The sequence below is a fragment of the Salmo salar genome, chromosome 02 (genome assembly GCF_965601325.2).
Source record: "Salmo salar chromosome 02, fSalSal1, whole genome shotgun sequence".
In the NCBI taxonomy this organism is placed as follows: domain Eukaryota; kingdom Metazoa; phylum Chordata; class Actinopteri; order Salmoniformes; family Salmonidae; genus Salmo; species Salmo salar.
Genome location: NC_138292.1, coordinates 65,819,720 through 65,834,314, shown reverse-complemented (window position 1 = coordinate 65,834,314; position 14,595 = coordinate 65,819,720). Strand labels below are relative to the sequence as shown.

The 14,595-nt window shown below is 43.7% G+C and overlaps 1 protein-coding gene across 1 annotated transcript; it reads right to left on the bottom strand.

Moving 5' to 3' along the window:
* Positions 1–1,062: 1,062 nt before the first annotated feature.
* LOC106590062 (sphingosine 1-phosphate receptor 1) lies at positions 1,063–6,888 on the bottom strand. The gene is made up of 3 exons (XM_014180584.3): positions 6,766–6,888; positions 4,569–5,203; positions 1,063–4,400 (listed from the first exon to the last, which is right to left on the bottom strand). The coding sequence occupies exons 2-3, from the start codon at positions 4,873–4,875 to the stop codon at positions 3,472–3,474; spliced, it is 1,236 nt and encodes a 411-aa protein (XP_014036059.1). The 5' UTR covers positions 4,876–5,203; positions 6,766–6,888; the 3' UTR covers positions 1,063–3,471.
* Positions 6,889–14,595: the final 7,707 nt, after the last annotated feature.

Below are 14,595 nucleotides of genomic sequence, written 5' to 3'. Positions count from 1 at the left end.
GAGTCATTCTCGGTAAGTCTAAGAGCTTTGAATAACTGGATAGTACAATATTTTACGGCCGGCTGTATCACAACCGGCTGTGATTGGGAGTCCCCTAGGTCGGCGCAAAATTGGCCCGGCGTCGTCCGGGTTTGGCCGGTGTAGGCCGTCATTGTAAATAAGGATTTGTTCTTAACTGACCTGCCTAGTTAAATAAAGGTTAACATTTTTTTTAAACAATTAAAAGCTCTGTCAAGTTGGTTGTTGATCACTGCTAGACAGTCGTTTTCAAGTCTTGCCATAGATTTTTAAGTTGATTTAATTCAAAACCGTAACTAGGCCACTCAGGAACATTCACTGTCTTCTCGGTAAGCAACTCCAGTGTAGATTTGGCTTTGTGTTTTAGGTTACTGTCCTGCTGAAAGGTGAATTTGTCTCCCAGTGTCAAGGTGTGGGTGTAGCTGGTGCATGGAAGTCAGGCGCAGGAGAGCAGAGATGAGTGGACAAGGCACTTTACTGAGGCAATATGAATAGAACGCAACCGCGTCACAAAACAAATGCCCTCAGAACAAGTGAGGCAGCACTAAGCACAAAATAACAAAGTACAGGCTGTCAAAAAGCACGGGTGTAAAATATAACTCCTCGCAAACCAGCCGGAAGAGTACCAACCTGACAATAAACAATTACACACACAGACATGGGGGGAACAGAGGGTTAAATACACAACAAGTAATGAGGGAAATGTAAACCAGGTGTGTGGGAAAACAAGACAAAACAAATGGAAAATGAAAGGTGGATCAGCGATGGCTAGAAGACCGGTGACGTCGACCACCGAACGCCACCCGAACAAGGAGAGGAACCGACTTCAGCGGAAGTCGTGACACCCAGTTTCTGTTGGAAAGCAGACAACCAGGTTTTCCTCTGCTTTTTTTATTTCTACCCATCTATCAGTAGGTGCCCTTCTTTGCGAAGTATTGCAAAACCTCCATGGTCTTTGTGGTTGAATCTGTGTTTGAAATTCACTGCTGGACTGAGGGACCTTACAGATGTGTGGGGTATAGAAATAAGGTCATCATTCAAAAATCATGTTAAACACTTTTATTGGAGAGTCCATGCAACTTATTATGTGACTTGTTAAGCACAATTTTACTCCTGAACCTATTTAGGCTTGTCATAACAAAGGAGTAAAATACTTATTGACTCAAGACATTTCAGCTTTACATTTTGAATTAATTAGTAAAACATAATTCCACTTTGACATTATGGGTTATTGTGTCTAGGCCAGGGACACAAAATTTCAATTTAATACATTTTAAATTCAGGCTGTAACAACAAAATGTGGAGAAAGTCAAGGAGTGTGAATACTTTCTGAAGTCACTGTACACCTGCGCATGCATAATCCTGGAGGGAACACCAACTTTATAATCAGATTTTTCAGAAAACAGTTGTTTTAATAATGGTAGAACCTTTTTCCTGTAGTACAAAAACATATACTTTACAGTACAAAGTACAAGGCCTAACAAATTCCTTTTAGAAATACAAAAATAAATTGCTCAATACACAACATACAGTACAAAAGTATGGTGTACCGTCTCATTCATCCATCCAAATACAGAACACATTTTATTTTTGAATTGCTAGATGATATTACCAGTTTAAATGGAGAAAAATATACAGTCAGGTCCATAGACTGTATAGGAAAACGCTCTCTAAAGCCAGTAATAACAGATGTGTCAATGGGTTTGTAACTTATAATTGCACTGTATACATCTGTGTATCTTCCCACTTTGATCTTGATCTATAGCTGACAAGCACGTTCTTGTCTAACGTTACCAAACAGCCAATGCAGCTGGATGATGACTAGCAGGTTAGGATTGTAACCTGTAACCTTGTGATCTGTTGTTTTATCGGTTATAACACAGTCTTCAAAGCAGAGACCCCCAAGATGGTTCTTATCGATACAATAACACAAGAGGAACACGAAGGACTGCATGAAGTCCTTTGCTTGGTGAAGAAGTCCATCACTGACTAGAGCTGCAGGTAGGTGGGTTCATGGTGACATTGTTATAGTAGTGTTTTTGTATTGTAGTGTGTGTGATGGCATTTAAAATATGAATTCCAATCAGGAACCAACAGGTAATTTCCACTTGACTGAGTAAGCTCAGAACAACAGTTACAGCCACAATGCCACTAAAACAGTGTGGAGATGTTCTCCTCAAATTATAATCTCAGTCACAGGTGGCTGGTGGCACCTTAATTGGGAAGGAGGGGCTTATAGTAATGGCTGGTACAGAATTAATGGAATGGTATAAAACACTTGGTTTATATGACTTTTAACACCATTCCATTTATTCAATTTCAGCCATTATTATGAGCCGTCCTCCCCTCACCAGCATCCTGTGATCTTAATATTGTTTGACGTCTCCCTCCACATCCAGGTACCACAATGTTTAGGTGCATGCATAGGTTTCCATTGTGTGTTTGTGTTTTAAAGAGCAACTGGTGGGTGAACAACACATCATCCACTTCCTGTATAGGCTTCTGTTTGGGCACACTGTGTAGCTGTATGGGGTTATCACAACCGGCGTCTCAGACTATATCCCAAATGTCAAAAGTAGTGCACTATCTAGTGCACCATTTGGGACATAGACAGGCATGGACCTTCGAGCCAGCGAAGTCCAGGTGTCCACAGGCATATTATTATTATGTCCATATTATGCCTTCTTTATGGCATTTCAAACAACAACAACAAAAAAACAGAGAAAACGTTGGGTGAAGTAAACCGAGGCGCACTCGCCACAACAACTCAACATGGTTGGAATGTCCAGTTTACAGTCTTAGTTCTAGAACAGAATGTCCAATCTTAATCCCTGGCTTTCAATGGTCTCTCAATGCAGAGTTAACTTAGTGCAAATCAGTTCTGGAAGGTTTTTGTGAATACAACAAGAGTTGCTCAATTTATATTTTCATTTCTTCCACCTGGCTTGATGTTTAGTCATCATTCATACAACATCAGTCTTTTGATGTGGTGATATTGCTGCAAGTGCACCACTACAGACTTGCTGAAGAGAGAGATATATCTGAACTTGATGCTCTCATCAAAAGCACCTGTAGCTATATCTGTCACAATCATAGATCATCTTTTTGAGGGTTTGCTCTTAGGCTTAGTTCATTGGCCAGAAGATAGCTATAGATGTAGGCTAGTCTGCCGGAGGCCATCGGAGTGGAGTTGCCAAACAGGAAGTGATGCAGTTTTCCGGTGGCCATATTGAGCACTCCTGTTGTCCACCACTTCAATATGAAGTTCACTCCATAGAAATACAATTACTTGAAGGGACAAAGCCCCTAATTCAATGGTTTACTCTCTCAAACACAGAGCTGCCCATAGGGTCCCTCAGGCATGTCTTTTCAGGAGGCCATATGGAACACTTATGTTGTCCATCTTCTATAGGGAGTTCCCTGTCCATCACAGAGCTATCCACTTTAGGCTCTTTAGACCTTGAAGAGCTTGGGGTAGAGAGTCTTTATGGGTGACTGAGCCGTGATGATGTTCCCAGAGGAGATCGTCGTCTCCAGGCCTTCCAGCTTCTTCGATGCCACCTCCGTCTTACTGAAGCTACACTCCAGGAATGGCACCCCCATCCTCTTCACCTGCCCGTCCTTGGTCATGAGGCACGGGCGGCAGAGCAGTTTTAAAATAGCGCGACGCATGTCTTTGCTGGTCAGGGTGTATATTATGGGGTTGAGGAGCGAGTTCACCATGGCAACGCCCAGGAAGTAGTCTGCCTTGAGGAGCAGTCGGCAGCGGCGGGCGGGGCAAAATGAGTCTAGGCCGAGGAGGAGGAAGAGCGGCAACCAACAAGCGATGAAGACGCCGAGTACAATAGTGACCGTCTTGAGGAGCGCCATGTACTTCTGGGATTTCCTGGCAAGGCCTTTGCGAAGACTTCCCTTTGCTCCTCCGAGGGGTCGGCGCTGGGTGTTAGTGCGCACGATACGGAAGACGCGGGTGTAGAGAACGACGATGGCGAGGAGCACGCCGCTGAACACGGACACGCAGCACAGGATGTAAGACTTGGCGTAGAGCGGGAGAACCGTGGAACAACGGTCCAGACGACCCATACAGTTCCAGCCCAGGACGGGGAGCACCCCCAGCAGCCCTGCTAACGCCCAGCTCCCCCCGATCAGAGCCAGCATCCGACCCTTCTTCGCACCGTGGTACGGTTTCATTGTCACCATGGTAACGTGGCGTTCTATAGCGATGGCCAATAGGCTGATGACGGAGGCGGCTAATGTGATAAAGACGCCTCCTTCCCTCAGAAACCAGAGTATTGGAGTTAGTCTCAGTGTATTAGGACCAGACATGATGATATTGACCATGTAGGTGACACCGGCCAGCAGGTCCGACAGAGTCAGGTTACCTAGGAAGAAAAAAATAGAAAATTAATGGAATTGCATATGGTGGATTTTTTTAAATTATATTGTAACATCTTTTTTTTTTAAGTTATATAAAGTGTAGTCATAGTAATAAAGTTGTCGTCTGAAGAAAGGGGGGTGGATGTAGGACAAAAAACAACAACAACAGTTACCTAGGAGATAGTACATGGGCAGGTGGAACTTCTTATTGGTCCAGATGGCTATTAGAACCACAGCATTCTCCAGGATGATAAGAAGACACACTACCAGGAAGGCTATGGCTTCAGGTTTTAACCCCTCACGATACCGGTCTGTCTGGAGCTTGCCTGTGTAGTTGTAGTGGGTCACAATTACGTCATTGTTCTGGTAATCCCAGAAGAATTGGAGCAGGCTTGGAGAGGAGGTGTTGGTGGGTAGAGAGTCTATAGATTCAGCGGTGAAGGCCCCAGCGTAAGCAGCACGGGAGGCTTCCATCTCCATGTTTCTGTACAGTTTGTTAAGTCTTCTTTTGTGAACTCTGGTGACTTTTTAATACCTTTTTGTAGGTATTAATTAACGCATAGTTAAACTTGTCATGCTTCAGTTACCGATCAATACCAGTTGGTATGGGGGCTCTCTGTGAGTTTCGCTCCATAGAATGACAGAACTATAATCCAATAGACAAGGATATGTTAGTTGCAGCTGAGCCAGCTAGTGGTTCTATTTCCCCACGTCTCTGATCACAGGTGTTATGCTTGTCAATGCCACCAGTGGGTGCTCATGTGCTCTGTTTGATGGGGTCTTGACTGAGCCGCTTATTGTCCAACTCCTGTGAATTAAATAATACAGAGGACATTAGGGTGAGAACAGTACAGTATAACTAATTACAAATACAGAATGAAAAACAAACAAACAAATAAAAAATAACTCAAAACATCTACATTTTAATTTTAATTAAATTAGCCTATTGAAGGCAATCTTTAATTCGTTGCCCTAAAACGTTTGCTATAGTGATTCATTTTTCATTAAAACATTGGGCTTATGGGAAGTGTGGAGCAGAGTCGACATTGAGATAGCGACACACTCGCTTAGTTTAAAACACATAGTGACAACAACACTTGGTGTAAAAGTTTTGACTGAGTTAGCGAGTACCTAAAGAGGCCATGTGAAATGTTTCAAGCTCTTTCCTTAACTGCCTTAATTATGTTTAAAGAGTGAGTTAATCATGTTAACGATATTGGACATTCAGCGTCATAACAGTGCGTGAGTAAAGTTGAGACACGCGGACACTTTCACCTGCCAGCTTCGTCATAGCACAGTCGGGGTGAAATGTCAGTAGGTTGGAGTCAATTTGAGTTGCTCATGTTTCCAGAAGGAAATCAGTGTAAAATGTATGGAATTTAATCTGGAATGCATATACTTTAATAAATAATGCCTTGTCAAAAGAAATCGAAACCAGAGTGGAGAGTGTCTTTGATCAGATAATGTTTATGTAAGAAAACCATGAAGTGTTTTCCGGGTCGCATTCCTTTGAGTCTTGTGTTTTGAGAATAGATTATTATAATATTTTTTTTTTTTTAAATGGTCTTGTCTGGAAACGTTAACTCAAATCTAATCTGTAGCCAATGAAATTGGGGCAACAAACTTGAAGTTTCAAGGTTCAAACTATAGAATTGCTAGGAATTAGAATACTCACTTTAAAAGGATTTCTATGTTTCAAACAAGCAACAAAATGCATAGCCTACACAAATTCCACGATATAATAGGATACATATAGATAAGTCTGTAACTGTTCTTAAAAATATGATAGTGACAGTTGTTGTATCTCACTGCACATTGCCATGTAATCACATCCCACTAAGCAAAATTGGTTCAAAGACGTATTTTCAACGTCTTGTGCTCATATGCCTACATTGCCAATTTAGCCCATTGACTGGTAATTACCCCAATCACATCAGATATTTTTCAGAACTGATCTAATTGGTCAAAAGATTGGACTGCTTGACTAAATTCTGCCAAATTGCAGTACGCTGATTACCCCAATAACGTCTCATTGGGATGTGCATGGTCTGTAAAGTTCCCACGGTCCACAGACCAAAAATAAGTTAACGGCCTGTGCATTCCACACAAAATGGCATAGGCTACATGCATGTCAAACGAAATCTAATAAACAGAAAGTGAAATTGGATTAAACCGAATTCAAACATGTGCTGAAAAGAGATTCAGCACACTGCGGACACCCTTATCTTTTCCAACAGACATAAAGTAAGACGCAATTCGAGCGCGTAAAAGCAACGCATCCAATGACAGCGTATTGGTAAAACGCTTTCTATCCTCACAGACCAGCACTACGACATTGCATCTGTGAATACAGATATGGAATAAACCTACCTTGAATATTATTTGGAGAGATCTTATCTATGCGTTGAAGAGAATCCACACTAACCACCGCACAAAAGAGAACTGACAAGCAAGACACCGGAGCAGCAGAACCTAACTTGAAACATCCAGGGGGGTTGGTCTTAGCCCAATCTCTCTCTCTCTCTCTCTCTCTCGCTCTCTCTCTCTACACACATTATCCATTGATGTTTTTGGACTCAATTCAACTTTTAAAAATACAGGGAGCAAGCAGTACAGACAGGGAAAAGTGAGGGGGGCAAGAGAATAGCATATTGTTGAAGATTCGTGGTATTGTGGTTCCTTGAATTTTTTGGGCCATAGAAATATAATTCATAGAATTTACCCACAGAACATATGGCTGGATTCTATAGTCTAATACTCGTTTGATTATTTATTAGGGTGCTTGTTTCATGGAGACAGAACACACACAGTTGTATCTCTCTGGCTTGATTATAGTAGGTAGTTATCATCTGGAAGTGTAAATAATTTCAATGTTTATGTAATGTTATAGACTAGCCTAATTTCAGAGATTGTCAGTAATGCTAGTAACATGCTCAGACCTGCTATGTGTTATCACCTGCCAAACTGCTCCAGGCATTGGCTACAGATTGAACCATGTCTGTTGGAACAGAACAGAACGTGGCTACAGATTGAACCAGGTCTGTTAACACTGAGAGTGCCCAGCCAACCAGTGTAATGTAATGTCCCATGATTGGGATGTCTGGCTTAAAGCATGTACCATACGTGTGTGTGTGTGGGTGCTTACATATATTGGATACAGGGCTGTGCACATACCTTTGGAGAGGCAGGTGCTCAAAGACACTCATCCCACTGTCAGCAAACTACCTAGCCTAAGCTACTGCTCACAGAGAGGGCAGTATATGGGCTATCAGCTGAGCATAGCGGATGTAGGCTAAATCAGCTAAGTAGTAACTAACTGTTAGCTATGCTGTTGTAACTATTGAACTACTCTTTACCTGTGATTGGAGTTTGTTCTGCTGCTAACATCAGCATTGTAGGCCTACTTGAGAAACAGTCTAATTGAACCCTTCCCTGACTGTGAGAGAAGACATACAATTTAAAAAGTAACCAGTGTGCTACTACTCATACTACCGCTAGGTGTCAGTAGATTCTGCTTGTGCAACAGCAGGAGGATGGGGGCAGAGGAGCGGGGGAGGGGGAATTTTCCAACATTAGAAAATGAGAAGTTAGTTAAATTAATGGGAAATTCTTTACAGAACAGCAGAGACCCAACCCATCTGAATCAGCAATGTCTTACTATACTTGTGTGGACTTTATGAAGACCAGCATCCCTAACCTTTTTCCCTAACCCCTAAACCTAACCTCGAACCCTAATTCTAACCTTAACTCTAAACCTAACCCTAACTCTAACCTTAACCCCTAAACCTATCCACTAACCCTAATTCTAACCTTAACTCTAAACCTAACCTAAGTGAGGACTGGCAAAATGTCCTCAGTTCTCTGAATTTTTGTTGGTTTACTATTCTTATAAGGACTTTTGGTCATCACAAGCATACTAAAACATGTACAAATACACTGTACACACACACACACACACACACACACACACACACACACACACACACACACACACACACACACACACACACACACACACACACACACACACACACACACACACACACACACACACACACACACACACAAAAAAGTCCATATAAATCAGTCTCCCACTCAAACGTGGGTGGTGAATGAGACACCTGAATGTTGATCCGCATATCATTCAAATGAGAGGTTCCACCAACTGTTTGTCGACATTCATATTATGGATATCCTGCTCTAATCCTGTTGGCTGATCCAACATTCTACCTGTAGCATACATAAACACACCTGGGTTCAAATAATATATGTATCATTTCAAATACTTTCAGCGTTTGTCAGAGCCTGCCTGAAGTGCTACATGGGCAGGGTTTGCACTTTTGCAAGTACTCCGTTGTCTGGCACTATGGAGCCAATCTCAATCAACCACAACTTAAGTATTTGTAAGAAAACGACTACTAATTGAACCCAGGTCTAGTACATATAACCAGGTGAGCCCAAGTGACAATGCCTTTCCCCTCCTCACAACCTACTGTTTGTTTATGGGATTAGCGTTAGGTGGGAGCTACCCTGATCACCCTCCCAGGGGGATTAAGTCTGGTTCCTGTGTGTGTGTGTGTGTGTGCCCGTGTGTGGGTGTGTTCTCATGTGATTGTCTTCTCAGCGTGTGTGTGCACACGCTCATGTATGGACAGACGGGTCAAGTGCCTGCATTTCTCCTAGTCTGATAATGTCAGTTAAGGACGGCTCGTTGACACACTGACACACATGAGAGAATCAACAGAGTAAACATGTATCATAGGCTGAGCCAACATGAAAAAGGCCCGTTGGCTTGTCTTCAAGGAATAACAGAAAATGCAGCAAAGACTAGGTCTACATCCCAAAACAGCACCCTATATTTCTCTATATAGGGAATAGGGTGTCATTAGGGATGCACACTAAGTGTCCAAAAGGCCGTGAAGTATTTGCAGTTAATCATATCAGTAATGTTAGTTCATCATATCAGAGCTGTAGCTCCGCCCACCGGTGAAGTGGAGCAGAGCATGCTGGGCGATCTCCAGCTCAGAGAAGAAGATCAGCTGCAGAGAAGTCAAGTGAGAGAAAGTTCCAGCCATGCTTGTGTTTTCCCACCAGTTAGCTTTCATTGTGTTAGCCAAGGCCAGTGTGCATCCTTGTTGATTTGTAAGTACATATTTCGTATCTTTCGGGTGTTTATGTCATATTTATGGTTATGCTATTTAGTAGTTTCTACTGTGAGCTAGCTATTGTGAGATGGCTAGCTCTGTTTTGGTTGTCATATCATTTGGGACATGTAACCCTGTATTTGTAAAGGATAATGTACCCCAGTGCATTGTTTATATGCCCTGTAATTGTATGGGTGTATGGTACATCACGGAGGCCGAGCAGTTTCCGTACCAGGCAGTGATGCAAGCAGTCAGGATGCTCTTGATGTTGCAGCTGTAGAACCTTTTGAGGATCTGAGGACCCATGCCAAATCTTTTTAGTTTCCTAAGGGGCAATAGGCTTTGTCGTGCCCTCTTCACAACTGTCTTGGTGTGTTTGGAAGATTCTAGTTTGTTGGTGATGTGGACACCAAGGAACTTGAAGCTCTCAACCTGCTCCACTACAGCCCTGTCGATGAGAATGGGGGCATGCTCGGTCCTCCTTTTCCTGTAGTCCACAATCATCTCCTTTGTCTTGATTATGTTGAGGGATAGGTTGTTATTCTGGCACCACCCGGCCAGGTCTCTGACCTCCTCCCTATAGGCTGTCTCGTCGTTGTCAGTGATCAGGCCTACCACTGTTGTGTAGTCTGCAAACTTAATGATGGTGTTGGAGTCGTGCCTGGCCACGCAGTCGTGGGTGAACAGGGAGCACAGGAGGGGACTGAGCACGCACCCCTGAGGGGCTCCAGTGTTGAGGATCAGCGTGGCAGATGTGTTGCTACCTTCCCTCACCACCTGGGGGCGGCCCGTCAGGAAGTCCAGGATCCAGTTCCAGAGGGAGGTCTTTAGTCCCAGGATCCTTAGCTTAGTGATGAGCTTTGAGGGTACTATGGTGTTGAACGCTGAGCTATAATAAATTAATAGCATTCTCACGTAGGCGTTCCTTTTGTCCAGGTGGGAAAGGGCATTGTGAAGTGCAATAGAGATTGCATCATCTGTGGATCTGTTTGGGCGGTATGCAAATTGGAGTGGGTCTAGGATTTCTGGGATAATGGTGTTAATGTGAGCCATTACCAGCCTTTCAAGCACTTCATGGTTACGGATGTGAGTGCTACGGGTCTGTAGTCATTTAGACAGGTTGCCTTAGTGTTCTTGGGCACAGAGACTATGGTGGTCTGCTTGAAACATGTGGTATTACAGACTCAATCAGGGACATGTTGAAAATGTCAGTGAAGACACCTGCCAGTTGGTCAGACGGTAGTGCGAGCGGCCCAGTACATCACTGTGGCTAAGCTTCCTGCCATCCAGGACCTCTACACCAGGCGGTGTCAGAGGAAGGCCCTAAAAACTGTCAAAGACCTCAGCCACCCCAGTCATAGAATGTTCTCTCTACTACCGCACGGCAAGCGGTACCGGAGTGCCAAGTCTAGGACCAAAAGGCTTCTCAACAGCTTTTACCCCCAAGCCATAAGACTCCTGAACAAGTATTCAAATGGCTATCCGGACTATTTGCATTGTCCCGCCCCCCCAACCCCTCTTTTACGCTGCTGCTACTCTCTGTTTATCATATATGCACAGTCACTTTAACTATACATTCATGTATATACTACCTCAATTAGCCCGACCAACCAGTGCTCCCGCACATTGGCTACCCGACTATCTGCATTGTGTCCCGCCACCCACCACCCGCCAACCCCTCTTTTACGCTACTGCTACTCTCTGTTCATCATATATGCATAGCTACTTTAAACATATCTACATGTAGATACTGCCTCAATCAGCCTGACCAACCGGTGCCTGTATATAGCCTCGCTACTGTATATAGCCTGTCTTTTTACTGTTGTTTTATTTCTTTACTTATCTATTGTTCACCTAATTCCATTTTTTTTATAAAAAATTGCACTGTTGGTTAGGGCCTGTAAGTTAGCATTTCACTGTAAGGTGTTGTATTCGGCGCACGTGACAAACTTTGATTTGATTTATATGGGTATTACATTGTATTTCCCTGTTTAGAGGTATTCCAGTTCATTGTGCAGTTGTAGCCCAGTACTGGAGATGATGGTGCTATGCTTTGTAGTACACGTGCAGGGGCACCCCTTTGATCTCAAATTAGTACAGTCACGTTTTATTGCACTGTATGGTCCTGTATCGCATTATGTTATAGCCATGCATATTGTTTAGAAGAGATGTGTGTTGGAGATTGTATTCTGTTGAATTGTGCACTATTGTATCTTTATTTCTCTCTTCGCACACACACACACACACACACACACACACACACACACACACACACACACACACACACACACACACACACACACACACACACACACACACACACACACACACACACACACACACACACACACTTTGGTTGAAGCAAGTTGCCAGACAGTTCAGTTCCTTATCCCATCTATACTACATACACTGTGCGGTGCTGTTCCGTGCCTGTTTATCTTCAGCGTTATTAAACCACCTCAACTGGAATCCTGTTTGTCATCTGTGCCCTAACCAACACACGGGAGAGAACACAGAAAGTAGAACCTAACCTGAATAATATACAGTCTCCCAGTCCTCACTTACACTAGGCGTTTCAAACTTATTCCGAGACCTTGGGGAAATGAAGACATCATTTTTCCCCCCCATTGCGATGCCATCACAAAAGACATGCACCAACAGAAGCATGGTGACTCAAGCTCATTTCTGTCATTTTGTGGTTTGGCGAGTTCTGTATTTGAGCCACATTTTAAATCTGGTTGCTTGCGTGCGTGTTTCCTCGCTATTGTGTGGGTGTGTGTGTTTGCACGCTATTGTGTGTATGTGTGTGTTTTCACGCTCAGACACTCATGCACACAAACAAAAAAGGTGTAGTGAAATGGCTCGTGTGTATGTGTGTCCATGTTTTACGTGCATGCTTGTGTGTGTCCCCATGTGTGTCTGTCTGCGTCATCACCACCAAATCACTCCTGTGGTGTGGGAGTGTGTCCCTATCAGGGGGTCATTACAGACTAATACCCTGTGATTGCCTGTCCTGTGAGTGAAAGCAGACAGAGGCCTTGAACATCATAGGGCCTCTGTGGGATGATGGTGTCTGTCTCATGTGGGGCGGATGAGTGATCTAACAGACAGGCAGGGCTGGTGAGTGTTGGGCTGAGGAAATGCAGTCTCCTTTTCTGTTTCTCTCCCTCTCTTTTTCTCTCTCACTGTCAGTCTTCTCATCTTATTCACTAACTCTCATTTGGTTGTCCTCCTCTCCCTCTTTCTCTCCCTCCCATACCCACTTTCTCTTTCTCTCCCTCTCTCTCCCTCCCATACCCTCTTTCTCTCCCTCTCTCTCTCTCCCTCCCATACCCACTTTCTCTTTCTCCCTCTCTCTCCCTCCCATACCCACTTTTTCTTTCTCTCCCTCTCTCTCCCTCTCATACCCACTTTCTCTCTCTCCCTCTCCCTCTCTCTCTCTCCCTCCCATACCCAATTTCTCTTTCTCTCTCTCTCTCTCTCCCTCCCATACCCTCTTTCTCTCTCTCCCTCTCTCTCCCTCCCATACCCAATTTCTCTTTCTCTCTCCCTCTCTCTCCCTCTCATACCCACTTTCTCTCTCTCCCTCTCTCTCCCTCTCTCTCCCTCCCATACCCTCTTTCTCTCTCTCCCTCTCTCTCCCTCCCATACCCACTTTTTCTTTCTCTCATATTTCTTTTATACATCAACACTGTGAAGTCATGTACTAGTAAAATAAATTATCCAGCCCTTTGGCCCACACACACACTGATGATGCCGATCCCTTTCAGCTGAACATGCTTCTCTCTTCCCTCTGAGCTGGGATTTGGATGTAGCCATGGCCTTGGTAGCCCTGGCGTTGTGGGCAGTTATGTGGTGAAGGAGGTGATTATTCTAGGTTGACCACAGTCTCTCCCCTACACGGAGGTCGCCATGACGATGAGATCCAGGAAGTGAGGTCATAGTGAGGTTTCTATGATTTCTCTGGACTGGCAGAGGTAAGTGGCCAGACATTTTGACTCACTCACTAGTAGAAGTGTGTTTAAACTTTTTATGCCCTGATATTTAATGTCTATGTAGAGGGAGATGGTTGTCAAGAGGAAAACGCACGGTAACTGCTCACTCAAAAATCCTTAACTCTCATGGCATTTAATCCTTAACTCTCATGGCATTTAATCAGGCCTATAAAACTATAAAACGTCAGGCCCATTTATTTCACTACTTCAGCTCTACATGTATAGAAAACAGCCTTATTGGCTCCAGCCACCAGCTCTATAGCTACACAGCCTTATAGGTTACAGCCATCAGCTCTATAGCTACTCTGCCTTATTGGCTCCAACCACCAGCTCTATAGCTACACAGACGTATAGGCTACAGCCACCAGCTCTATAGCTACACAGCCTTATAGGCTCCAACCACCAGCTCTATAGCTACACAGCCTTATAGGCTCCAACCGCCAGCTCTATTGTTACACAGACTTATTGTCTTCAAACACCAGCTCTATAGCTATACAGCCTACAACCACCAGGTGCCAATGTCTTTAGAGAGACAGAGTATTTCTGTCACGGCTGTCGTAAGGAGAAGCGGACCAAAGTGCAGCGTGTATGTCGTTCCACATTTTATTTACATTGTGAAACTATGCAATACATAAACTAAAGAACAAAACAACAAACCGTGACGCAGAGGTGAAACATACACTACTCAAAAACAATCTCCCACAAACCCAGGTGGAAAAAAACCCTACTTAAGTATGATCTCCAATTAGAGACAACGAGGACCAGCTGCCTCTAATTGGAGATCATCCCAAACAAAACCCCAACATAGAAATAGAAAACTAGAATCTGACAACATAGAAATAGAAAACATAGGAAAAAAACCTGTCACGCCCTGACCTACTCTACCATAGAAAATAACATCTTTCTATGGTCAGGACGTGACAATTTCTGATTGGCCAACAGTCCTATGTTGTGTTTTGTTTCCTGTTTGGACCCCAGGAAGAGTAGCCGCTGACTTGGCAGCAGCTAATTGGGGATCCTAATAAAATACTAAATACTAAATGAATACTATCCAGTATCCT